General features: G+C 44.9%; 3 protein-coding genes across 3 annotated transcripts; 2 read left to right on the forward strand and 1 right to left on the reverse strand.

The window, feature by feature from the left end:
* The first annotated feature begins 3,973 nt into the window (after positions 1 to 3,973).
* Positions 3,974 to 8,997, forward strand: PPP1R26 (protein phosphatase 1 regulatory subunit 26). Its single transcript, XM_070955716.1, has one exon. The coding sequence runs from the start codon at positions 4,022 to 4,024 to the stop codon at positions 7,619 to 7,621; it is 3,600 nt and encodes a 1,199-aa protein (XP_070811817.1). The 5' UTR covers positions 3,974 to 4,021; the 3' UTR covers positions 7,622 to 8,997.
* A 2,899-nt stretch (positions 8,998 to 11,896) lies between these two features.
* Positions 11,897 to 16,100, reverse strand: PIERCE1 (piercer of microtubule wall 1). The gene is made up of 3 exons (XM_070955832.1): positions 15,952 to 16,100; positions 14,154 to 14,232; positions 11,897 to 12,085 (listed from the first exon to the last, which is right to left on the reverse strand). The coding sequence occupies exons 1-3, from the start codon at positions 16,098 to 16,100 to the stop codon at positions 11,897 to 11,899; spliced, it is 417 nt and encodes a 138-aa protein (XP_070811933.1).
* A 1,457-nt stretch (positions 16,101 to 17,557) lies between these two features.
* On the forward strand, positions 17,558 to 23,651 carry MRPS2 (mitochondrial ribosomal protein S2). Its single transcript, XM_070955614.1, has 4 exons — positions 17,558 to 17,615; positions 18,463 to 18,570; positions 19,071 to 19,200; positions 22,483 to 23,651. The coding sequence occupies exons 1-4, from the start codon at positions 17,585 to 17,587 to the stop codon at positions 23,090 to 23,092; spliced, it is 879 nt and encodes a 292-aa protein (XP_070811715.1). The 5' UTR covers positions 17,558 to 17,584; the 3' UTR covers positions 23,093 to 23,651.
* The last annotated feature ends 2,769 nt before the right edge of the window (positions 23,652 to 26,420 follow it).

Consider the following 26,420-nt stretch of genomic DNA (forward strand, 5'->3'; position numbering starts at 1 on the left):
AAAAAAAAAGAAAAAAGGCAGGAAGTTGACTGAAGTATGAATTTGTTAATTAATAATTAAATTTTAATGATAACATTTATTACCACTGATTATAACCTTCCGTGATGGAGTACCCACAACTTCTGGAGGCAACCCTTCCACTGATTAATTGTTCTTGCTGTCAGGAAATTCCTTCTTAGTTCTAGGTTGGATCTCTCCTCCAGCTGTTACTTCATGTCCTGCCCTTAAATGCTTTGGAGAATAGATTAATCCCCTCTTTTTTACACAACCTATCACATATTAGAAGCCTGCTATTATGTCATCCATAGTCCTTCTCTTCATTAGGGTAGACCAGGTCCTGCAAGTGTTTGTTATATTTATTTTTCAAATAAAAAATAATAATAAACCGAAAAGGGACACAGGCAGGAAGTGGAAGATGGACGCAGGACTCAAAAAAGTTTCCACCTTTGGGATATACGTTTCCCAATTTCTGTCCCTCGGCCCACCCTGGGAATGGCAAACCAAAATCCCAATCCTGCTCTTCAAAAGAAGAGCGGAGAGTTCAAGAAGAAAATCAATGTACAGGCAAGTGACAAATGCCAGGAAATAATCTCTCTACTGTTAGCCTTGGTTTGTTGAACTATGATTTACTAAATGGACGACTGTCAAGGTTCATCATGCTGTCAATTCTCCAAGCCCACATTAACCTTGACTCCAATAAGTCAGAAACAAAACGGGAGAATATTTATAGCTCAGGGATGACTTGACGGAGTCCTTGGTGCTGTCTGAGCTTGGTTGTTTTCCTTTGCTATATAGACGTTTCATGACCCAACTAGGTAACATCATCAGTGCTAGAGTGGAGGGGAGATCAATAGGATCCCCACCTGTTCAGAGATTGGAATTATGAGGTCCTTGGTGCTCTCTGAGCTGGGTGGCTTTCCTTGCAGACGTTTCATGACCCAACTAGGTAACATCATCAGTGCAAGAAGGCAGCGGGGCTTCCTCTCATTTTATAGTCCAGTAAGGCGAGCCACTTGCATTAAAACAAAAAAGCCAACTTCACTCCCTTGCAGCACTGATGATGTTACCTAGTTGGGTCATGAAACGTCTGCAAGGAAAGGAAAAACGAGACCCCCTCAAAAAGCAAAAGCGGAGGAAAGGGCGCCATAGGGGCCTGGGTGGGTGAATGCAGATAGGAAAAGGAAAGGAAGGAAGGAAGGAAGGAGGGAGAGAAGAAGCCCCAGGAGGGGAGGAGAAGGAAGGAAAGAAGGAAGGACGAGAAATGGAGGGGAAGAAAGGAGGGGGCGGGTCCGCCAGGCCGGCCGGGAGACTAGGCCCGGCCGATGGCCTCCCGGTCCCGCCCCCGTCCGCCCGCCCGCCGCCGGCCCTCCCTCCCTCCGTCCCCGCGGGCGGCGCCTGTCCTCGCGGCTGCGGCGGATCCCGCGAGGCGCCATCGCGGCCCGGCAGGTGAGCAGGAGGAGGCCCGGCCGGGAGACCGCGGTCGCCATGGCAACGGGCCCGCCACACGGGCCGGGTCTCCAAGGCGGCGCCCTGGGGGTGTCTGTGGTGAGGAGGCCCCGCCGGCGGTGTCGGGAGAGGGGCGGCTGGGGTCCGGCCCAGCGCCGCTTCACCCGACCTTGGTGGGTTGCAGGGAGGGCCGGCCAGCAGCTGAGGTGGCCCGGGGGGCTCGGAAATTTTCGGCCGGGGGGGGGGGAAGCTGAGTTACGGGGCTGGGTCTCCTTCGCAAATTGGGGGAGGGGGGTTTCTGGCTCACCTGCGCTACAAGGTGATTTTAATTGAAATAAATAAAGGGGCAAGGAAGGTAGGCTGCCACCTTGGCATGCATAGGGGTGTGTGTGTATTTTTTATTTTGTGTATGTGTTTATATATATGTGTGTGTGTGTGTGTGCGTGTATGTATATATATATGTGCATTACTGTTCTAGCCATATATATATGTGTGTGCGTGTGTGTATATATATATGTATGCAAGTTTTGGTGTATTCGGGTCTTTTCCCGTGTAAAATTGAGAGTATCTCAATCTTACTCTCAATCTTACATGGGAAAAGACCGAATACACCAAAACTTGCATACCTCTACCCATGAAAATCTATGAAAACAAATCTATATGTATATGTATATTTATATATGTATATATATATGTGTGTGTGTGTGTGTGTATTACAAACTATTCAAAAAATACGAGTTCCAGGTATATTAGTAAAAAAAAGAAGCAGACATAGTGCGAACTCCGGAACTTAAGATTTTAAAATATATAAGAAAATAAGACCCTGTCTTATATTTTTTTTGAACCCTGAAATAAGCGCTTGGCCTTATTTACAAGAAAGTCTTATTATTTTGGGGCTTATTTTATTGCATGAGCTCAAAAGCCCAATTGGGCTTATTATCAGGGGATGTCTTATTTTAGGGGAAACAGGGTATATATATATATATGTGTGTGTGTGTGTGTGTGTGTAAAATAAAAAATACACATACACATGCATGCATACATACATATATATGTAAAAATGTAACCGCAACATCTAGCCTTCTGTGCTTTGCAAGAGTGTCTTTGTGTTGGGGGGGGGGAGAGGCTGAGTTGGCTTTTACCACGAGCCAGGCAACCATTTTGTGAGTGGGCACAGCTTGGCAACCAGGTGGCAAAGAGGCCCACAATTTTTGATGAGGGGCCACCACGGCCCAAAAGACCCAGCCTGGCAGTGTTTTATTTCCCATTAGAAATAACTTTGGTCTTGGCGGCAAAGAGCGAGGGATCCCTATTAGCATGTGCTGAAGGTTGAACCCATGTGCCAACCTAGGAAACAACGCATCATCGTGCCAGGGTCAAATGCAGGGAGGCTGTTGTGGGTTGAACAGGGATGACACCTCTGATATACCTGAAACACAATTCTCAGGGTTTCCTGGTGATGTGTTGGGTGTTGTACTCCCCAAATTCTGGTTTGCTACAAGTGACTTTCTGAGAATATATTGTGTGAACACAGCCAGTTAGATCACAAACTGTGATTAAAACAAACCCTGGCTTAGCACACAAGTCCCCCAAGCGTTTTAATTGCAAGTGTCGGAGTAGCTTTCTGAGTTGTGTCTATTGAGAAGAAATTTTTTTCCAGTAACCATTTAGCTTCACTGATTTAGGTACTACATGTTCTCCTTGGCACAGTTTTATACATCTCCTGCCTATTCACTTTAAGACTTAAAAGTTCAGGAAAGTTCCCCAGACGCTGGACTAATTCGTAATCTCATTGCCACCATATATATGTTTGTACTGATTTCTATAGAGTTTGGAGCCTTTTGATAGCTCTTTCGACTTTTCTTTTACCAGTCCCATTATTTTTACATGTCTTTATTATTTCTGTTTAGTTCCCGGGCATTTCACGGTTTGGGATTTTCTTTGAGTTAATTTGCCCATAAAATAAACTGGATAAATGCTGAGGTAGTTTTTGATCAGTTCAGCAGGTTGTAAATTGCCTCCTAGGAGTAAAATCAAAGATTTCGGTTCCTCTTTTTATTTGTATGTGGCTGTGGTTGTGAAAGATTAATAAGGTATAATAATTACTATGCTACTTGAGGTTACCCAATTTCTCGATAAACAAGTATTGATTGGCAACTGTAGTAATTAAAAAAAGCACGGACTAAAGATTTCACATATTTGATAGGAAAAACTTAGTGCAATTCTTTATGGTACTACTTAATTACTGTTATTTACATGTTTGTTTTTATTTTAATATAACTCTTCCTCCAGAATAAACCCAGAACAGAAGAAAATTAAAATTATCTAATAGATAAAGAAGCTCCCATAAATGATTGTTTTAATTTAGTCATGTTACTTCAGATAATATAATGCAAAGTTAATGTTAAGAGAAAATCTAATCTTAAATCTTAAAATCTACTCTTATCCTGCAAATACTCAAGAAATATTTGTGTTTCTGCAGCTGCTTTATCCACATATTTTTTTATATTTTTACTAGAATGGAGGAGCGGGTTGCCTGACACACAATTTTCCAGCCTTCACGTCACCCAAGAGGATGTTTCTCATGAATACTTCTCCTTTGGTGGCCCTTCCGAGAAAATGGGAGCCCTTTCCTCAGTCAAGGAATTGCAGGTATCCGGTCTGTTTCTCAGAATCTGAAGAAGATCTGGCTAGAACAGCTGTCAATGCCAAAGTCCAGATGATCATAAACAATCTGCAAAGTGAAGAAGTCGCCCTGGGTGCCAGCAGCAAATATGGCTGCATCGTACAGAAGAAACAGAAGGCAGCAAAGGAGAGAGGGCACAAATTTAGGAGGAATGACCAACTGCTACAGGAACATATTAACTATACCCTTCATAGCTATCCAACAGACTCGGATGGAATGGACATGGAAGAGAGCGCAGAGTTTGGGCCTCTCGCCTTGAATTCTGACAGTGATGATTCTGTTGATAGAGATATAGAGGAAGCCATTCAAGAGTACCTGCGAAACAAGGGCCAGAACCTTCCCTCGCTACCAAATAACACCAAGAATTTGCCTAGTAAGGATGAAAATCATCCAGTCCAACAGAAATTCCCTTCACATGATGCCGCTTGTCATTTATTTCCAGCTGGTTGTGGCCCCGTCAGCTTGGCCCAGCCGTATGTCGTTCACAGTCACGTCGAAGATAATGTTGTCCGGTGGGCCTCCTCCCCTTGTAGTGTGAGCAGTGACGACTCTTTCGAACAGAGCATAAAAGCCGAGATTGAACAATTCTTAAAGAAAAAGAAACAGCAAGCAAGAAGGAAGATCCCGAGGAGGAATAAGCCGTTTCACCAGAAAGAAGAGCTTCAAGAGAAGCTAGGCCTCAGTCAGAAAGGCAGCATGAACAGAGGGAATCAAAGTTCTTTAAAGCAAGGAGGCAAGGCGTACTTCTCGAAACGGCATCCTGAACTACAAAGCATTGGCACAGCTACGTGCTTGAAGTCAAAAACCAGCGAAGAGCCTCCAGCCTGCAAAACAGAAAGGCAAACAGGCGTTTCAACTCCGACAGTTCGTGATTCCTCCTGTCTGGAAGAAAGCAAACATAGTAGGAAAAGGCCGATCCTTTGCAACGCCCGGAGAGAGGAAAGAGTTGAGTGTACAGATTTATCTGATTCGAGCAGCGATGACGGGATCGAAGAAGCTATTCAGCGTTATCAGCTTGAGAAGATGAAGAAAGCTGCGGAGTCCAGAAAAGGCTGTGTTTCTTTGCAGAAGGAAGGGTTCAGCATCAACAAGGCAGAGAATATCCCTCCAAGTCTGACAAGTGCCTTGCCAGAAATCACTCAGAAAGCTCAGCGCTGCAAGAGGAAGGATGCCAGCATGAAGGCAACGGCGATAAACAGGCCTGGCACACCTTGTAATCATCTGGGGAAAAGCAGAAGGTTTTCTCCTCCAGAAAACAGTTTTGCCAAGTGTGCAGTCACACTTCAGGCTTCGTGTCGAGTAGACACAGCTGCTGAATTAATGTGTGCAGAAGCCATACTGGACATTTCCAAAACTATTTTGCCTCCCCCGACAGCAAGTGATCATAAACTATTCTCAACTAGTCCTTCCTTTTCTTCGCAGAATGCGCTACCTTCCCAGTATGAAAGCGACAACAATATTGTAGACAGCGATGATAGCATTGAGCAGGAGATAAGAGCTTTCTTGGCTGTCAAAGCAAGGACCAAGCATTTGCTAGCAAAATCCACTTTCCAAGTGCCTCTGTCATTGGGGCAATCCAGCGAGCGGACTCAGAGTTCCAAGAGAACATTCCCCAAATGCCTAAAACTACCACTGAATCACAAAAAGACGCTTAGGAAAAAAAGTGAAATAGCCCCCCAGAATGAAGATGCACAATTAATCTCAGAGGTGGACTATTTGGATAAGAATCTTCCAAAATCCTCTATGACCCAACCGAAAAATGAAAGAACTGGAAAGATGGTTATATATCCAAAAGGCACTCAAACCCTTATTCGTTCTACCAGTGTCCCATGCCCTTTGTCCCACACACCTCATGACTCTGGAAGTCTGGTAGAAAGTATAGCACTAGGTTTGCAGAAATACGGAGCAGATGATAAAAGCAGCTCATTTGATAGCGATGAAGATTTGGATACAGCTATCAAAGATCTCCTAAGATCCAAACGGAAACTAAAGAAAAAATCCAAAGACCAAAGAATTCACTGCAAAAAGAAAGGCCCATTTGGTGACAATGAAATGCATATTTTTTATAAGAATGAGAGAGACGGCCAATCCGAAACTCCCACCTTATTAAAAAAGTGTCTTGTACGTTCCAGGAGAGACATTAGAGAGGAGAATGTAAAGAAAGGGCCTCTGAGAAAACCGAAAAGTACCATAGAGTTTGAACCTGAATGTAAAAAGGAATACCAGACCAAACTAGTTTCTAGAGCGGAAATCCAACAGGCCACAAAGACCCATTCGTGTCTGTGGGCTGTGACATCCTTGACAGATGAGAGCAGTTCCATAGATAGTGATGACAGCATTGAAGAAGAAATCCAGAAGTTCTTGGCTGAAAAAGCAAAAGCCGCTACGAGGATAGGGGGATTACCAGATGCCACTGGAGTTGCTGGGACTTTGGGAGCTAAGAAGCCCCAGGCTGCTCTGTTGAAAGCAGAGTGGCAACTATTCGGGCAAGGAAGCCCTGCCTCAGAGAAAGAGGGTCAAAAGGTGGGCAGGTTGGACCCACCAGGCTCTGAGGTGAGCAGCCATCGGAGATGCGCAGGAGAGAGTGAAGAAAACGCATCTCACCCCAGTGAACAAGCCAGACCATTCACGGAAAATGGGGGCAGCCAGGCTCCAGTGGAAAACCCACCAGCTGCGGACACCAAGGAGATGGAGCTGCCTGTAAGAAGAGCTGCAGTCCAAAGAAAGGACATTTGGGAGGACAGGATTGATCAAGGGACTCTCTCCTCCGGGAAGGGCAGAGCAGAGGAGCGTTGTAAATGGCAAAATTATTTTAAGGCCGCGCCCCCTTTCGAAAGGAAGCGCTCGCACGAATTCAAAACATCCAGCAAATTTCTAGCAGGTCTCAAAGGGGGTGGGAATAAGAGGAAATCTGAGCTTTTAGGCAAAGGACAACAGGACATCAACCTTTCTTTGCTCAACAAGCATGGAGGGACCTTGGCAGCAAATTTGTTTGGGGAGTGGTCTCTGCCCAAAGAGATTGTGGGCTGTAGAAGTGAGGCAGGAGTAAGAGAAGCAGATCAGAGTCCCAGGTTCCAGGCAGGAAGTTTGCATACCTGCAAGCAGGAAAGAAGGGATGGAAGCACCCAGGAGACCATCATAACCACTGAAGTGATGAACTTGGTCAAACATAATCATGTGGAAAGCCACAAAGGAGATGCCAGCCAAAGCCTCCTTTTGCAAAGGCCTGGCATAGAAGAGACCACGATTAGCCTAGGGGTACCATGTATTGAAGTCCCTGTTAGGAGAGGGAAACCCCTGGAGTACAGCCCCAGTTGGGCAAAGGGCGAGGTTCCCGAAGGCCCTTGTGATTTATCCCTGAAAGGAAAGATGATCAGCCAAGGTAGGACAGCAGAAGAGCAAACCCAGAATCTTCTAGAAGGAGGTTCTGCAGAGTTGGGCCAGTGGGGGAATAACCCACTGTCTCCTGAAAACAATTCCAGTTCTTAACTTCTTTATTTTATGGGGTTGGCATTCTAAAAGGCAACTAAATCAAAAACTACCTTCTAACTTAATGCTTCTCACCCAAAACTTAGTATCTGTGTTGGAAGAGATAATATGCAAAGAGTGATCCAGGTTCCTGTTGCATTAAGAGCTCAGATCATCCCTTTGTAGTGAATGAAAATAAATACCTCTTGTCACAGAGATTCGTCTGCGTTAGAGAACACGATGTCATGATGGCAGAGCAACCAAAGTGATTATATTTTAGAGAACCTGAAACTGACAGGAGAGGCAGTGACCATAGAGGTACTATCCATGATGCCCACACTTACAAAGAAATACATCTCCAATTACACCTATCCAGCTTTTATTGTCTCTCTTGATAAGAGTGATTTTTTTTTAAATACAAAAGGGCAATGCTGGAAGGAAACCTTTATCTGACAATTTCTACAGCATGCTTAACTGTGGTTACCGTGGATTTTCATAGCAGACGAATACCGTCACTGTGTTTTCAGGCCATTTTCTAGTAAGCTTTCCAGGTCTGCGGAGCTCTTTGCCCTGCAGCCTTCCTGACCCCAGCTTGCAAGATTTGGAGAGACAGGATTATTATGGGAGCCGGTTCAACGAAAGACCATCAGGCTGGATACAAAAGGAATGCTAGAATTTGAAGTCCTCTGGTACCCTCTTAAAACAGTTATCAGCAGTAGAGAAAGTGTTACAAAAGAGGCAGAACTGTGAAAACGAATGGGCCACTTGTAAAAACACTTTTTTTTTTTTTTAAAAAATGTGTTTTTATAACTGAAAGTCATAACAGATTTTTTTTTTAAAGAGTCACATAGAGGCCCCTTTTCTGTTCTGGAAACTTCCTTCAGTTCAAAATAACCAGCATCCTTGATAATGCCAAAGGGAGGGGGTCCCAAACTGGAAGCACCTTTTTCTTTCAGATTCTTTGGAAGAAAAAAAAAAACCCTTCAGATTATTTCTTAGCTTGATCAACTGAAGGGTAACGATCTTAAAAAGAGCAGCCTTAATTCCAAACTGAAATTTAACCTGATCTTTTTCTAGTAGCACTGTTTTTCCTGTCCATGCTCCTTTTTATAGGATTGAAGTCCTGTGTTCTGTCCAGTTAATCTGTTTCTTCTTCGGGTAAACCCTACTGAACATTCCTCTCACGGTCATCCTTAGGGATTGGGGTGTTTGTTGGAGCCTTCTGTGTTCACTTCCTGTTGAATTTCAAAACTTTGTAGCTTGTAATTTCAATGCCCCTTGATTGAAGATGCACTTTTTAAATTAAGAAACCTTGTTTTGTATATAAGAAATGGTGTACATTCGTACATTTATAAGATTTAATAAACTGAGTTCAGATCATGGACCGTTGATCCAAACCCCTGTTATTATTTTTTTGTCATATAATTTGAAGAGGGATCCCCAACTTATTTTTCAATCGTCCATGTTCCAAAGAGGATTCAGGAATTCTATTTTTTCAGGCAGTGGCTGGGTGACCCCTGAATTTGAATTCTGCATTAAGCTGCTGGTTGGGTCCTTTCAACTTTAGAGTTCTGTGAACATTTTTGTCCTGCTTGCTCTGGTAACCTTGGCACTCCCTGCAACCCTCACAGGGTCTTCTCTGCTTTAGGGAATCTGGACAAGGCCCCAAAAAAAGGAAAAATCTTCCCAAAACATGGATTTCGCATCAGGTCTCACCTGGAAAGCCATGAGCAAAATTCTCTTTGGTCCAATCACAGAGAGGAAAACAGTAATTTTTATGGGAATTGAAGATTGATTCTGTAAGAGTGTATTTTGACATTAAGCCAGCACCCTGTCGAAAGAGTTCATTCTTAAGCTAAGCCCCAATTTTCTTAGCTGTCATTTGTTTAACAAATCTACATTGCCTGGATTCTGGGTTGGCAAGACCACAACAGTGGAGTCACAAAAAAAATGGAGATGGGACATTTTTGCCGTGATCTTGAATCCACAGCACTTTCACTGGCATTGCCTGTAACAAGCTTTTATCAAAGCTGCTGCACTAAGCGGTAGTAGTTTGCGTAACAATAGTTTGTGGAATACACTAGTGACTAGCTATTGGGGCTTCTTGCCACTTGCTTCCATATCCTTCACTTCTCTTTAATTTTGGTGGTTATAGGGTCACACATATATGCATGGTTATTTCTACTCTTCTAGGGCATCGTTTGAAGGGACTAAATATCAAAATTGTTAGCAGGAAGGAATATAAAGTTGGTTTATTGGATCAAATTTAAAATAGATATGTTATCTCTGTAACCCTTAATGGTCTTTTGTTGATCAGTACTGAAACTGACAGCTTTAAAGATTTGTTTATAGATAAGAGATGGGATATGGGAAGAAAAACTCGTGTTTCATTTTAAAAGGAGGTGATATTTTGTTAAAACTATTCATACCTTTTGTGATGAAGAGGGAAGTCGTTTCTTTACACATTTCTTTTTCTTTACTATGTTCTTACTTTTCCTTTCTTATATTTTCTTTTCTGCACTTGCTATTTTTCTTTTTTATCTTTTGTTTTCATTGGTTTTTATCTGTTTAACTGTGTAAAAACTTCCAGAAAGGAAATATAAACTTTACCAGATTTTCACTTGAGAGAAATGGATGCTTAGGAAAGGTTGGCGAGACTGCTTCAGGGTTGACATTAGAGAGATAAATGGATATTAAACCCATTGCGCAAATGGCAATGCTGTGATTTAGAGCTCTTGTTGAGCTTGACCAGTGTGGAGTTTCCCTCCTTTTCAAATATGCCTTTTCGTACAACATGGAGACACCCGCGGGGGCTGGGAGAGACCTGGGAAGTCGTCTGGTCCAAGCCCCTGCTCTAGTCTTAACCATCCTGCTCTACCAGCCCAATCAAATGATTGTCCAATCTCTTCTTGAAAACCTCCAGGGATCCACAACTCCAGGAGGCAGCTGAACTATTCCAGTATTTGAGGGGCTGCCACAGTGAAAAGTGGGGAGGGGGGGGAAATTCAACCTAAATTCCAAAGCACCAGAAGGCAAGACAAGAAACGATGGAAACTAATCAAGGAGAGAAGCAACCTGGAATTCAGGAGAAACGTCCTAACAGGACAATTAACCAGTGAACGAGCTTTCCTTCAGACATTGTGGGTGCTTCATCACAAGGTCTTTAAGAAGAGACCAGACAGCCATTTGTGTCAAATTGTATAGGGTCTCCTGCTTGAGCAAGGGGTTGGACTAGAAGACCTCCAAGGTCCCTTCCAGCTCTATTCCGATTAATTTTTCTCCTTATGCACTAACCTCCTGGCTCCAGAAAAACACCTATGAGTCCTGGGGTACTAGCAGGTTGCAAGGAGGTGTTCGTAAGTGTTGAGTGTCCTCACGCCCTCTCCATTTCAGAGCCACCAACAGCTCCCCCGATTGCTCCCACCCACCCACCCACCCACCCACCCACCATTCCTTAAAGCAGCTACATCTTTTTCTGGGGATTTAACAAATTGCAGTCAGGGGCCATGTGTGCACCTAACAAGTCCCAGCATACCCACTTGGCTTCATATCTGAAGCGCTGCACTTCCCTAGTCAATGTACTGAATGATCAGATCCAGATTTTCTCTTTTCCCCCCAACTCATTTCTCTTTGGATTGCAGGCATCATTCAAAAGTGAGACGGTCCTCGGCCCAGCAAAAGCGGCTGCCACAAAATTAGGAAACTGCCTTGAACACAGAGCTCTGGTTGATTCATCTCAATGAGGGGAAATTTTCAGAGCTGTTCCTACGGCGTCCTCGGTGCTCTCCGAGCTCAGTGGTTTTCTTGCAGACATCTCATTACCAAATTAGGTAACATCCTTAGTGCTAGACTGACAATGAAATGTCTGCGAGAAAACCACCAAGATCAGAGAGCATCAAGGACCCCCGAGTTCAAACGTGAGCTAGAAAGATTCTCTTCTTATCAGTTGCTGTGGCTTCTGTGGGACAGATGCGGAATCCTTGACCGGCAAAGTAGGTCTTGAGCTAATTTTGGAACCACGCACAGAGACCCAGCGATTCCCAACGTTTTTATGGCAGGTAATGTTGCTTTAACATGTTCATCGTATTAAGAAAGAGGTTAAGACTGTTTTTGCAAGCTACAAGCCCCCTTAGGAGCATTTTGGAGTCTCTCTGGTGCAAGCCACCTTTGGAAAAAAAAAAAATTCCAAGGAAAGAGGGGGTGGGGGCTTTACAAAGATTTCAAGGAATCATTTTTTTGGTCTGGTGGTTGGAACGGTAAAAAGCTAAAGGAGAGCAGGAAGCCTTCCGGTGCCCCTCACTCCGAAAGGGAGGGTCCTTTAGTTCGGTAACTGGGGTGGAAGTTGAGGGTATCCAGGAAAGTGATGAAGTTGTCGGGGCCAGTCACGTAGCTTTTTTCCATGACAGTGTTGATGCCATGGTTCCTATACATGCCGAACGTGATGAGACGGTTCGAGAAGGCATGTGGGCTGACATGGAAGCTGGTCTGCGAAGAGTCAGAAAGAGGAGGGCAAACTTTTAGTCATCAGAAAAGAGGCCATTGACATCACCTGGAGCATTATAACAATCACATCGGCCTCATGGTAGGTGCCAGAATCCCCACAGGTGTTTGTAGGCCGAATAAGCCCCAATTTGGGAGGCTTGAGCCTCACCTGAAAGAATCCGGATGGGGTAGTGAGAGGTTAGATAGATCGGGAGATCGAGATGCAAATCTCCCTTCAGCCACATGAGGCCCCTTGTTCTGATCCAGCTCCCCAAATGCGACAAACCCTCTGAAGTTAACTCAGAAGATTCCGTTATTAGGAATGCCGGCAGCCCCTGTAAAATGTTCCTCTCGTAGGCTAACAAGTCCATCTGTCCGGAAGATGAATAGTTGTCTGCCACACCTATTCATCTCCGCCCCCTGCCTTTTATCCCCGGAGCTAGGGTGGGGGCTTCACTAGCAGTGATGGCTCTTCCCTACCAAGGACTGGCCCATAGATTTCCACTGCTCTCCTCTCCTCTGCCTTCTATGCATCCGCGCATCAGGCACTGGACCCAGCTGTTCCTCCTCTTCCTCATCAGCCACCTCCAGATCTGGGAGCTGTTGACTCTCCATCTGAGGGCTGAAGGATGTGCCAGGCTCCACCTCTGTCTCCATCTCTGACAGCTCCATTCCCTCTTCCCCCTCTGAGCTCTCAGCTTGCCCTGATACTGACCCTGACCCCCACGCCTCCTCCTCCTCCTCCTCTGATTCGGCTGCTGGAGGGGCTGGTGGTCAACAGGCCACAACACCCTTGGAGGACTTTGGCTGGCTACTGCCCCTCAGCCCAACATGCCCCGCGGGAGATAGAATGAAGACCTCCATGGAAGAGGACCGACCCTCTTGCAAATGTTTAGAAGCATGTCAAGACTGAACAAGGGATGGTAGTCTACTTAGCCTAGCCAATATTGTGTCAAGAGTTAATTCAAGGGCCATCAAGTTCCTTCTCCTTCTCAAGGCTGGAGCCATATTCTTTTACACCAGGGGTGAGGAACTATTTATTATTTATTTATTTATTGGTTCAATTTATATGCCGCCCTTCTCCGGAGACTCAGGGCGGCTTACAATGCATTAAGCAATAGCCTTCATACTTTTGTATATACCTGCTTAGTAGGGCTTTCGCCCCCCCCCAAGTGGTGTTCTTTTTTATACAAAGTCAGCTTATTGCCCCCACAATCCGGGTCCTCATTTTACCTACCTCGAAAGGATGGAAGGCTGAGTCAACCTTGAGCCTGGTGAGATTTGAACTTGCAGTAATTTATTTATTTATTTATTTATTTATTTATTATTTTATTTTATTTTATTATATATATATATATATATATATATATATATATATATATATATATATATATATATATATATATATATTTCTATACCGCCTTTCTCCCGTAGGACTCAAGGCGGTGTACAGTCAAGAAAAATATAGACACACAAACATCATAAAATTGCTAATTAAAATTATTACTTAGTTTGGTCAATCAAATAAAACCCAGAATTAGATCACATTTAAAAAATCATTCACATGTTTGTATGTTTAGCCCCGCTTGTTGGAACATCAGGGTCTTGAGGGCACGGCGGAAAGCACGGAGATCAGGGATATTCCGTATCTCCAGCGGCAGTTCATTCCAAAGGGTTGGAGCCCTCACAGAGAAGGCCCTCCCCCTGGGAGTCGCCAGTCGACATAATTTGACTGACGGTACCCTGAGTAGTCCCTCCCTGTGAGAACGAACTGGTCGGTGCAGGCATTGCACTTGCAATGTCAATTATCAATTGCAGGCAGCTGGTGCTACTTAACAGCACTGTAGTCTGCTGTGCCACCAAGGCTCTGTTATGGCCAAATAACACTAAATTAAGCTGAAAGGAGACTAGGGAATTTGAGGTGTAGCAAATTGTAGGAACCTGCTTGCATTCACATCACATGCCATGCTAAGCAAATGCATTAAAAGCTGGTTTATTTCCTCGCTGAACCAATTCATGAGCTTCCTGATCAAGGACCAGCCACCCATAATATTCAGATCTCAATACTAACCGGCATCTCGTGCACTGTTGGTGGTTTAGCTCCGTAATCCATGTTGGTCGTCCTGAACAATGGGTTGCGTTCTTTCACTCTGAAATGACAACCACCACCTCAGCCAGTAGGATTCTTTCTTAATACTTTACTAATTTTAATGGAGTAACATCGAGTATCTAGAACTAAGGAGAAATTTCCTGAGAGGGAAAACAATTCATCAGTGGAACGACTTGCCTCCAGAAGTCGTAGGTGCTCCAACGTTGGAGACAAGACAAGATTGTTTTAAGACAAGATTATAAGGTCTCCTTATACCTGATGGTTTAAGGGCAGGGATCTCCAAACTTGGCAACTTTAAGACTCGTGGACTTCAGCTCTCAGAATTCCCCAGCATAGCATAGCTGGCTGGGGAATTCTGAGAGTTGAAGTCCACGAGTCTTAAAGTTGCCAAGTTTGGAGATCCTTGGTATAAGGTCTCGTCTTGAGCAGGGGGTTGGACTAGAAGACCTCTGAGGTCCCTTCCAGCCCTATAATCCTATTTCTAAATGATTTCTAAATTTCTATTTCTAAATTATTTCTAAATTTCTATTTCTAAATGATGTCAGGTGGTTAAGCATTCAGCGTCTTCTCTCATCCCTTCTCTGCTTTCAAGAAGAAACTGGACTGCCCTCTGTCAGAAATGGTGTAGTCTCCTGCTTGGGTGGGGGCTGGACTAGATGACCTACAAGGTCCCTTCCAACTCTGTTCTGTTATTCTGCTCTTTTTTAATTTCAGAAATAAATCACTGCCCACTCTCCTTTTTTTCTTCTTCGGAATAAGTCTTTTCCCCCCCTCAAAGGAACCAGTTTCACCATCAAGGGTTCCGTTCACACATACCTAAACCTTCAACCGGCAAACCATGTTACCATTATGTTTGAAATTGTGTTCTGTAAGCCCTTTGCAAGCCAGTTCCTGTACACCTTGCCCCTTAAACCACTCCTCCTAAACAGAAAAAAGGTCCAGATTTATTGATTTTAGATTAAAGTTTTTAAAAAATCTTTTATAATATTGTTTTGCTGGATTGTAAATTGCCCAGAGCTGCATAACAGCAACATAGGCAGAATATACATTTAATACACACACACATACATACATACATACATACATACATACATACCAGTGGTGGGTTTCAATTTTTTTTTAGTACTGGTTCTGTGGGTGTGGCTTGGTGGACGTGGCATGGCTTGGTGGGTGTGGCAGGGGAAGGATACTGCAAAATCCCCATTCCGTCCCCAATCTGGGGGAAGGTTACTGAAAAATCCCCATTTTCTCCAGATCAACTGGGACCTGGGAGGCAGAGAATAAATGGAGGCAGAGAATAGACGGGGGCGGAGCCGTCAGAATTTTTACTACTGGTTCTCCAAACTACTCAAAATTTCTGCTACCAGTTCTCCAAAACTGGTCAGAACCTGCTGAAACCCACCTCTCATACATACATACATACATACATACATACAATAAATACAATAAATAAACTTTTCCAGCCTCATTCCCTCCAGGAAGACTCAGGGGGCTCCTATAAAGTATGGTTTCCTAACCTGTACAGATGTTTTTACTAACCACAGTGGCTGGGTTTCCAAATCACGCTTAGCCAACACCCAACTAAGGACTCTGCCCTTTGGCTTTGTGCCCATCAGGTTGGCAGCTATGTGCCCGTCTGGGCCGAACTGAACCAAAACGCCCCTCCTGCCGCATCTCAAATGCATCTGCCCCGACCTTGCCAGCTCCACCTGCTTCTCTAACCTGGTGCTCCAACGGGCTCTGGGCTCCTTCCACTCACCTGTAACCCCGAAACCATCCTGGGTGGTTAAACCGAGCAGGTAAGTCCTGGCTCACCCGGTATTGATCGCTGGTTCTCTGGCCTGCGCAACTTTCCTCCGTGCTGCGCAAGGCGGCAGCGGCGGCTTCAGGATCGGGCTCCTCGGCCATGGGAACTGCTGGGCGGGTGGGGGTCGCTCAGAGCAAAGCCCCTCCGTCCGAAGGAAGAGAAGAGCCCGGTGGAAGACCAGCCTGGTACCCACCCGCCGGCTTTGGCGTGGAAACCAAGCTCAGGTTGCTAGGAAACCAAACCCAGGTTGCTAGGAAATTGCTTCAGGCATTCTGGTGCATTTAAAGCAACAGCAACATACATGCATTAGCCTGCGCTTGATGGGGGGATGGGAAGGGCAGAAGTCTGCATCCCCTTTTCTTCCAATTTGACAAAGGACACTGAAACCCACCCACCTACAACCTGTTGCTCGATGAGCAGGAAGCGAATCCATCACAGGAGACCCAAAAGTGAGGAGGATAGAATAGAATAGAAAAGAATGAATAGAATAGAGAAGAGAAGAGAAGAGAAGAGAAGAGAAGAGAAGAGAAAACAGAGTAGAGAAGAGAATAGAATAGAATAGAAAATAGCATAGAATAGCATAGAATATCGGAGAATAGAATAGAATATTGGAAAATAGAATAGAAAATAAAATAGAAGAGAAGAGGAGAAAGAGAAGAGAAAATAGAGTAGAGTAGGGAATAGAATAGGATAGGATAGGATAGGATAGGATAGAATAGAATAGAATAGGATAGGATAGGATAAGAAATAGAATAGAATAGAATAGAATAGAATAGAATAGAATAGAATAGAATAGAATAGAATAGAATAGAATAGCTCTATCAGTATTTCCCAAAGCTGCCTGCAAATTGTAATTTTCAACATGACCAACAACGACGGATGGAATAACTGCATTAACCGTAGTTACACTATATATGCAGTAATTCCACTTAAATTAGTCAGATTTAGTCTCATTCTGGGGCTTCCCTTCCTTCATGATATTACCCTTTTAAAAGGCGAGAGAAGCCTTCTGAATGCATCTTTTCTTGAACAGAACTTGGCCTGCGTGGACCCCCAAGACCCCAAACCGGGCAGAATCCTCTCTCCTCTCCCCATTTGGTGGTGGGGAAGCCCTTTTAAGTTTGCAATCTGAAACAAAAATGACGCAGCCCATTCCTTAGTCCAGGCCTTTTTTTAAAAAAATTAAAATTTCGCTTTTCCAGGTTTGGCAGCAGGTGAGGCTGAATGCTGAGGGTGGGATGGGGGGGGCAAGACAGACAGCCCCCACCCCCAGAAGACAGCCTGCCCAAAGCACACCTCGACAAGAGTAACGGGGCGCCCCCCTCCAGCCCTGCACCAGTTCACCCCCCAAGTGTCCAATCTGGGGGGGGGCGGGGAAAATCAGGGTACGACGCTTCGGCCGTCCGGGATTCGAACCCGCGACGTTGCCTAGCGACGCCCGGCCGAGGCCAGCCGACGTCGGCCGAGTTCGTGGCCGCGTAGGCGGAGCCATGAGGTGGGTGGGGCGGAGCCTCTCCGGCTCGCCCCGCCCGGGATCCTGGCGCGCGGGGAAGGAGAACGAACTGCGCCTGCGCCGCAGACCAACATGGCGGCCTCCAGACTCCTCTGGCGGACAGGTGGAAGGGAAACCGCGCTCAGGGTGGGGTGGGGGATGACTGCGGGGTCGCGCTGGGACGGGGCTCCGGCCTTTGGCCCTGGGGCAGACGGGGCTTCGGCCCCGAGCGGGGTGGGGGTCCGCAGGCCGGACGAGTCGGAGGTCTCTGGCGCTGGCTTTCTTGGCGCATAGAGCTAGTCCTCGACATACGACCACAGTGGAGCCAGAAATTTCTGTTGCTGAGTGAGACCATTAAGTGAGCTTCGCCCCGTTTTGCGACCTTTGCTAAGCGAATCCCCGCAGACGTTAAGTTAGTAACCAGGTTGTTAAGCGAATCCGGCTCCTCCCCCCATTGACTTGGCTTGCCAGAAGGTCGCAAAAGGGGACTGCAACCGTCATAAGTACATGCCAGTTGCCAAGCCTCCGGATTTTGATCACGTGGCCATGGGGATGCTGCAAGGGTCGTGAGCGTTGTGAAAAACGGGCACGAGTTACACTTTTAAGTGAGGTGGGGAATTTGAACGGTCCCTAAATGAAGCTGTTGTAAGTCGAGGACTACCTCTATTTGCCCAGCCTGCCTGTCTCCCCCCCCCCCCCCAGCCCACTTTAAGATGCTGGACTCTCAACTCCCAGAATGGCCCGGCCAGTGTGAAGTCTAGCATCTTAAAGCAGGCAAGGGGGAGACACAGGGAGGGGGCTGCAGTATGGCAGGCTTCAAGAATCTCTATGGTTGTGGGGTTCAGAAACTGGTATCCGCCCCCCCTCCCCCAATCCTGTGATTGACATAAGGCACTTTGGACTACAGTGTCATCTCCTGCTTGCTAAGAGCTCACCCCCTTCACCCCTCGCCTTCTCTCTCTTCCCTACAGCAGCCCTTCTTCGACCCAGCAAGTGTGGGACCGTCGCAAGATCCACATCCGGATTCCTGAGGCATCACGGGACCCTCTCGGTCGCAGCAGCGAGCCAGCCAGAGGATGGTAAGTCTCTCTAGAGCTGGGGGCTCAAAACCATGAGGAAAGCAGCAGAGGATCCTTGAGCAAGATGTGGGAGATGGAAGCTGGAATGCTTGCCCGTGGGGTAACTGAGGTCTGGTTCTAGTGGCTGCTTCTCCTTGGAGCTGTTCTTGGTTTTCCTCTTGCAGGTGTACAGGTATACATCTGAATTAGAGTGTGTTGTTTCTCTGTGTCATATAATATATATGGGTATATGCATATTTTTTTATTTATTTTGTCATGTTTATGTAGTGTATATTGGAGGTGGTGACCCTTTGAAAGCTGTATGCAACGGAATTTCATTTTAATGTATGCCGATGAGTGTACATTAAAAGTGACAATAAAGTTATTCCATTCCATTCCATTCCATTCCATTCCATTCCATTCCATTCCATTCCATTCCATTCCATTCCATTCCATTCCATTCCATTCCATTCCTTATTCTGTTCTGTTCTGTTCCATTTCTATTTCTATTTCTATTCTAGATATCGAGGAGAAGCTTCTGCGGGAGCCATTGAAGCATGCGGACTTCTTCAATCTTCAGGAGCTGTTTTCTCTGAAGGAGCTCTTCGACGCTCGAGTCCATCTTGGCCACAAGAAGAGCAGCCGCCACAGGTCAGTTCTTCCCCAGGGCTTGCAAACCATGACAGAGAAAACTCCCTGGCTAGGCCCACACAAAGCCTCAGCCCGGATTGCCAAAACATAGTTGCCATGTTTTGCTTAGGTCCAAAGAAATAAACCCTGAAGGGTTAAATAGACAGCATACGGCTTTTGTACCTGCATTCCCACAACTATGGTTGCCACCCACTGTAGCCTAGACTGGCATGTTGTTTGAATCCAGCCTTTGGGGCAGAGCTTCGGAGCTAAGCTTTTTTTTTTTTTCCTAATTGTGTAAATTTTATTCTGAAGATCTTAACTTAACTGATGAGCCAAATTGACTTAATTATTTTAAATTGCTTCTATTTCACAATTTTATATATATGTTTATTTTGACTGTTCACCGCCCTGAGTCCTTCGGGAGAAGGGCGGTATAAAAAATTAAATAAATAAATAAATAATAAATAAATAAATAATAAATAAATAATAAACAAACAAACATCGCTCACACAGCTTTCTTGCCTTTCTAACTAGGATTGTCCTCAGATTTTCCCTGAGATTCAGTTTGGGACTTTCAGCATGTAACTGACGGGTAGATGTGTTTTACTTCCTTCCTACTCCACTCACTAAGATAAAATGTAGTTGGATATTTTGGGGGCTGAGATGTTAGTTATCTCTGTTAGATGTTAACAAGGTTCAGTTATAGCTGTGTGAATAGAGTATTTCAGTGAAGCGTAATTTGGTTAACTGGGAATCTCTACATAGAATATTATATACAGCGCAATACGATCTTGTCCAAGGGCAAGATTTGCATATTCCTGGGGAAACACCATGCTGTTTATATAGCTATTATCCACCTCCTGTTTTTTAGCTCTGCTGACACTAATTTTAAGCTTTATTTAATCTGAAACAAATCCATTTCTTCCTTGTACAGACTAAAAACTGCTCAAACACGGACACTTTTAAAGCTCATTGCTCAGTATGGTTGGGCCTGCTTGAGTCAAGAGCAGGAAGAAAACATGTGATGAGATGCTGGCTACCAGTTGGCTGCCTTTCAGATAGTGAGGGAACTGTAACTGTTCCTGCAGGCTCTCCCACCGCCTGGGTGTGATGCCCACTGAAGGCAGACTTGTAGGGTTCCTGGCACAGATGGCTGGCCACTGTAAAAATAGATTGCTGGACAAGAGGAGCCAGGGCTCCCATCCAACTTGGCATTGCTTTTCACTTTTCTTTCATTACCCAAAATTGTTTACCAGTCTTTTTTCCCAATGTAGGTAAAACACTTTCAAGTCAATGTCCCTGTTATAATTGTATAATGGGTTTTGGTATCATTACCCCAAAAAACTCATTTTTACCCAATTTTGGGTGATTGACCCAGATTTGGGAAGCACTGACTTAGGTTCTTATACCCGGCTGGTTGATTTGGCTTCTTTGCAAAAACTCAGCATTGCTGTCTGGTAAAATAGAAATACGGAAGATGTTCAGTTTGTCTTCGACTTATGACCAGAATTAAGGCCAGAAATTAGTTGTAGATTGTTGTGGTCATAAGTCGAGTCACCATGTAACCACACTCAATTCTGCGACTGTTTTTTTCCCAATGTCTGTTAAGCAAATCACATAAGTCATAAGTTTGAACCCAGCTTATCTAATGGTGGTTTTTGTGGGGAAAATGTGATCGTATTTAATGACCAGTCATAAATGCAAGCCTGTTGCCAGATTCCCAAAACGTGATTATTGACCGTCGTAACTTCGAGAGTGGGTTGTAAGTAATTTTTTTTGAGTCTGTTGTCACTTCAAATTGAAAATCAACTACCTGTAATGTAGGAGTGGATGACCTTGGGGACGAAGGGAAAGAGTCCATCGGTCTCTGGGTTTTTCTCAGCCCTTCAAGGTAGGCCGGACTAGGAAGCCAAAGTCATACAGATCAATATGACTTTTAGAACAGTCTTAAAGTCTCAATATGCTTCCCCCACCTTGCTTTTATCTTTGTGACAATGAGGGAGGGCCTTGCTGAGAGGCTTTCAAAGGTTACATCCCTGTCCTAGCCTCAAATTTCTTTTATCTGCCTTGGTAGCGACTTTTCCCCTTGTCCTTCAAGGCCCAGACCTTCTTCCCACTAAAGGTAGTCCTCGACTTACAAAAGTTCATTTAGTGACCATTCAAAGTTACAACGCCCTGAGTCTCCGGAGAAGGGCGGCATATAAATTAAAGCAAAAAAAAAAAAAAAAAGGCAGTGAAAAAAAGGTGACTTAGGACTGTTTTTCACCCTTAACAACTGTGGAAGCATCCCCTTGTGATCAAAATTCAGACGTTTGGTAACCAGTTCACATTTATAACGGTCGCAGTGTCCGCGGGGTCCCGTGATCTCCTTTTGGGACCTTCTGAGAAAGCAAATTCAATGGGGAAGCAGGGTTCACTTAACAACCGTGTTACTAGCTTCACAAATGCAATGATTCTGTTCTGCCTCAGCTACGGACCCCAAAGAATGCAGCAAACACAAAGTCCGTTCAAACCTTAGTTTACTAAATAAACCAGTTTTTACAACAACGTCTGTTAATTAACTGCATTAACAGCCACCAAGAATTCAAAGAATAATACTGAAAGCTTACTGTGGTTGGCAGAATGCCCAGAAGCAATTTGCAGGAAGCTGATAAAATAAGCAAGACAAGACACAAAGGTATGTGAATGGAGTTGTTACCTGCAAATTGCTTCAGTCTGCCTTCCTCCTTAAATAGGCTAAGGGAGTGGCCAATTAGCCCCAAGCCTTACTCTCGAGGAGACTTCCTCCTGAGGAGCCACTCCTGCCTTTTGGCAGCACTGCGTGCCCGTATATCGAGAAGAGGCTCCTCCTCTTCGTCCTCTTCACTTAAGGGAGCTTCTGGAGGTTCTGAAGGCCTTGGCTGAATTCCTGCCTCTGGCACCACATCTTCTCCAGCCTTATTGTCTGACTCGAGTGCCAGCTGCCCAGGCTGCTGGCGCAGCACCACACCAGCTTCCTCGCTGTCGGAATCAGCTACTAGCTGCACAGGCCGCTGACGGGCCACAACAGATTCACTTAACAACGGCGGCAAGAAAAGTCGTAAAATGGGGGCGAAACTCCCTTAACAAATGTCTCGCTTAGCAACATAGATTTTGGCCTCGTTTGTGATCCTAAGTTGAGGGCTACGTGTACAGCCGCCACCTCTTTCACGGGGGGTGGGGGTGGGCATCCTCAGATTGACCCCTTCGGCCAGTAGTCCTTGTTTGCCTCTTTCTCTGGCCTGGGAACAGCTTCAGACTGGCTGCTTGTTTCCTCTGCAGATACATGGTGCCGTATCTCTTTGGCTGCCGCCTGGAGCACGACATCATCGACTTGGAACAGACGGCGCAGCACCTCCAGCTGGCCCTCAATTTCACGGCCCACGTCGCCTTCCGCAAAGGCATCATCCTCTTCATCAGTCGCCATCGCCAGACGTCCCACCAGGTGGAAAACGTGGCCAAGGAGTGCGGGGAGTACGCTCACACCCGCTACTGGCAAGGCGGCTTGCTGACCAACGCCCCCATCCAGTACAGCGCGGGGGTCCGCCTGCCGGACCTCCTGATCTTCCTCAACACTTTCAACAATGTCTTTGAGCCTCACCTGGCCATCCGGGACGCGGCCAAGATGAGCATCCCCACCGTGGGCGTGGTGGACACCAATGCCAACCCCTCCCTCATCACCTACCCCATCCCGGGAAATGACGACAGCCCCTCGGCCATCAACCTCTACCTCTCGCTCTTCAAGACCACCATCCTGAGGGCCAAGGAGAAGCGGAGGCATCTCGAGGCTTTATTCCGGCTGCAGAAGAAGTCTGCCAGGCCCAAGGCCCCCCTCCAACGCCCAATTCCTAGGGTGGATGAGGACAGTGGGCATCCTGACTCTTCAAGCTAGGATTAGGAACGCTGGGACTTGTAGTCTCTACATACCCGCTGGACTGTAACCTAACCTCTCCCATTTCTCAGCCTGCCTCTACTACAAGGTTGGGAAGCAGAGGTTGCAGATCTCAGACTCTAACTATTAGGGATGCTGGGACCTGTAGTTAATCATTAGGAGGGCCAAAGGTCCCCCACCCTCCTCCTGTTCTATGCGTTGCCTTCCCACTTCAGTCTTCTCTTCTTTTGAGCTGCTAATTTTTTAAATTATGAATGTTATTGGATGCACCAGATGCTCAAGAATTGGCAGCTGAAGGAATAAATTGTCTGGGCGGTATTTTGGTTTCGCCAGTTCATTGGTTTACATCTTGGCGGTCAAAATGCCAATTCAGGAGTTGTTATTAAATTATGATTAAATGATTCTCCAAAGCACCAAGAGGGCAGGACAAGAAACAATGGTTAGAAACTAATCAAAGCAACCTGGAATTAAGGAGAAACTTCCTAACGGCGGGGACAATTAACCAGTGGAACAGCTTGCCACCAGAAATCGTGGGCGCTCCATCACTGGAGGTTTTTAAGAAGAGTCTAGACAGTCACTTATCTGAAATAGTGTAGGTTCTCCTGCTTGAGTGGGGGGTTGGACTAGAAGACCTCTAAGGTCCCTTCCAGCTTATCCTATTCTATTCTCTTGAAAAGAATATGGAGTGGAGACCCAGTGGCTGCCTGCTACCATTAAAACCCATTGCAACCATTTAGCTTTGCTGATTCCCTGGAGAGCAAGTTTTACCTTAATTTGTTGAATGAAGCCATGTTTTTCCCCCAAAGTATATACAGGTAGTCTTTGAATTATGACCGTAATGGAGCCTGCCCATTACGGTCAGCAGTCGTGACGGTCATAAAGCAGAACATCTGCATGACCATCCCAATTTTGATCTTTTTTTTTTTTTTTGCAGTGGTTAAGGAAAATGCTGCGGTTGTTAACACAAACCTTCCCCCCCCTTTTTTTTTGCTATTTTTTTGCCAAAAAAATTGAAATAAATGCTGGGTTTTGGCAAAAAAAATGTCATAAAATGTGGCCACATGACTTCTGGGCACTGCAAACAGCTCTAAATATGGGCTGATGGCTGAGCATCCAAAAATCACATGAGTGTGCAAGAATCCTGGCTGTTGGAACTGGGTTGTAAGTGTCTTCTGGGGCAGAAGTCCCCAGCCCATGGGCCATGGCCCAGTACCAGGCTACAACCCATTTGGAAGTCGCCACAGAACTGGCGGGCGAGACACACCATGCACCCAGTCAACAGAAGCAGCGAGCGAGCGCAGACACAACATGCAAAGCCGGAAAACTGGGGATTATTGTTCATGGGGCTGCATTGTAACTTTGAACGGCTATTAAGTGACCAGTCATAAGTGGAGAACTATCTGTAAGTAGCCACAACTCAAAAAGAGTTGGGACATGCATTCTGAGTATTCATCCAGCTGTGCTGCATATTTCTGGCTGGCTTGCTTCCTTTCTTTCTATGGGAGGATTTTTGGTATCAAAATGTTATTCCACCTCCCCAAAACTTCTGGTGCTTTCCATCTCTTAAGGCAAGGGTCTCCTCAAAAAAGAAAATCAGTACAAAATGTTCTATAGGTGGCATTTAACACTGGCGAGATTGGCTAAAATGTACGCAAATATGAAACCGGACTCCTGGAAGTATAAATATAAGGATGGAACATTTTATCACGTGTGGTGGCAATGCCCCAAAGCAAAGAAATATTAGGAACAGATAAGGAGATGATTACAGGAGATAACAGGAGAACAAATTGAATTTAAACCTGTATTATTTTTATTAGGAATAATTAATCAAAAGATAAAGAAGCAACTCCAACATATTTTACATATAGTAACAGCAGCACGAATTGTTTATGCCCAATGTTGGAAACTTGAAAATATACCAGCCAACGAGAGGATTATTCATAAGATATTAGAATGTGCCGAGATGTATAAGCTCACATTAGAAATAAAAGGCAAGGAAGAAACAGAATTTTACGAGGTTTGGGATAAGTGGTATAAGTGGTTAGAACAGAGAAACAAAAATGTATAGAAATAAATGTAGATAACTGTAAGAGACACATGACACAGTACTGTTAAAAAATGCTTATGTAAATTGGAAAAATGGAAAATAAAAAAAAAAAAAAAACGAGTCTCCAATCTTGGCAACTTTAAGACTTGTGGACTTCAACTCTCAGAATTCCTCAGCCAGCAATGGTTTGCTGGCTGAGGAATTCTGGGAGCTGAAGTCCACAAGTCTTAAAGTTGCCAAGATTGGAGACCCCTGTCTTAAGGAATCTCATTTGTGGCAAAACAACAACAACCCCAATTCCCTGGAAATTTGAGTTTAGTTCCCAGGAAACTCTCTTTGCTTGTGAGCGATCTCTGAAAGCAGAAACTGCCATTTTAGTTTACATTTTTAAAAAAAATTAAAAAAAAATTGTTAAAGATATATACATAGCTATTCAGATGGAAAGAAAAAAAAACCTGTGAGAGGAAAAGTGAGCACCCATGTTTCCATCTTGAGCAGCTGTGCACATCGTTCAACAAAATATCTGAGACATGTTTTGGTTTTCTAAGCTGTGTTGTTTTTGAATTCTAAATCAGTAATAAAATCTAATTTCTACAAAGGTCCACATCTCCATTAATTAGGTGTTTTCTTTCTGAACTTCAACCTCCAGGAAAGGCAAAACCTAATCTGGCTCAAAATCCATCTTGGGAGTCCTAGTAGACCAGGGATCTTCAAACTTGGCAGCTTTAAGACTTGTGGACTTCAACTCCCAGAATTCTCCAGCTGGCTGGAGAATTCTGGGAGTTGAAGTCCACAAGTCTTAAAACTGCCAAGTTTGGAGACCTCTGTACTAGACCATCACTTAAACAAGAGCCAAGAGCGAGTGGCAGCTGCCAAAAAAGCTAGTAGAATCCTTGGTTGTATAAACAGGCATAGAATCAAAACCTGGAATATTGCATCCAGTTTTGGTCACCACATTACAAAAAAAGATGTTCAGAGCTTTGGAAAAGTGCAGAGAAGAGCAACTAAGATCATCAAAGGCCTGGAAACTAAAACATACGAAGAACTGCCTGACCAGGTGGCTCAGTGGTTAAGACACTGAGCTTGTCGATCAGAAAGGTCGGCAGTTCAGCAGTTTGAATCCCTAGTACAGGCTGGCTGCATGAGCAGGGGGGTTGGACTAGATGACCTCCAAGGTCCCTTCCAGCTCTGTTACTGTTCTATAAGGATTTGGGTTTGGCTAGTCTAAAGAAAAGAAGAATTAGGGGTGACATAATAGCAGTATTCCAGTACTTGAGGGGC

Source organism: Pituophis catenifer, unplaced genomic scaffold (genome assembly GCF_029215685.1).
Source record: "Pituophis catenifer annectens isolate HBS135680 unplaced genomic scaffold, rPitCat1.0.hap2 SCAF_17, whole genome shotgun sequence".
Lineage (NCBI taxonomy): Eukaryota > Metazoa > Chordata > Lepidosauria > Squamata > Colubridae > Pituophis > Pituophis catenifer.

Bases quoted from the DNA above. Each gene is read 5' to 3' on its own strand.
- PPP1R26 (XM_070955716.1), top strand. From the start codon at position 4,022: ATGTTTCTCATGAATACTTCTCCTTTGGTGGCCCTTCCGAGAAAATGG.
- PIERCE1 (XM_070955832.1), bottom strand. From the start codon at position 16,100: ATGGCCGAGGAGCCCGATCCTGAAGCCGCCGCTGCCGCCTTGCGCAGC. The intron at 14,233-15,951 runs GTGAGTGGAAGG...TTGTCATTTCAG, and splicing joins GGATGGTTTCGGGGTTACAG to AGTGAAAGAACGCAACCCAT. The intron at 12,086-14,153 runs GTTAGTATTGAG...GACTCTTCGCAG, and splicing joins CAACAGTGCACGAGATGCCG to ACCAGCTTCCATGTCAGCCC.
- MRPS2 (XM_070955614.1), top strand. From the start codon at position 17,585: ATGGCGGCCTCCAGACTCCTCTGGCGGACAG. The intron at 17,616-18,462 runs GTGGAAGGGAAA...TCTTCCCTACAG, and splicing joins CAGACTCCTCTGGCGGACAG to CAGCCCTTCTTCGACCCAGC. The intron at 18,571-19,070 runs GTAAGTCTCTCT...TTTCTATTCTAG, and splicing joins AGCGAGCCAGCCAGAGGATG to ATATCGAGGAGAAGCTTCTG.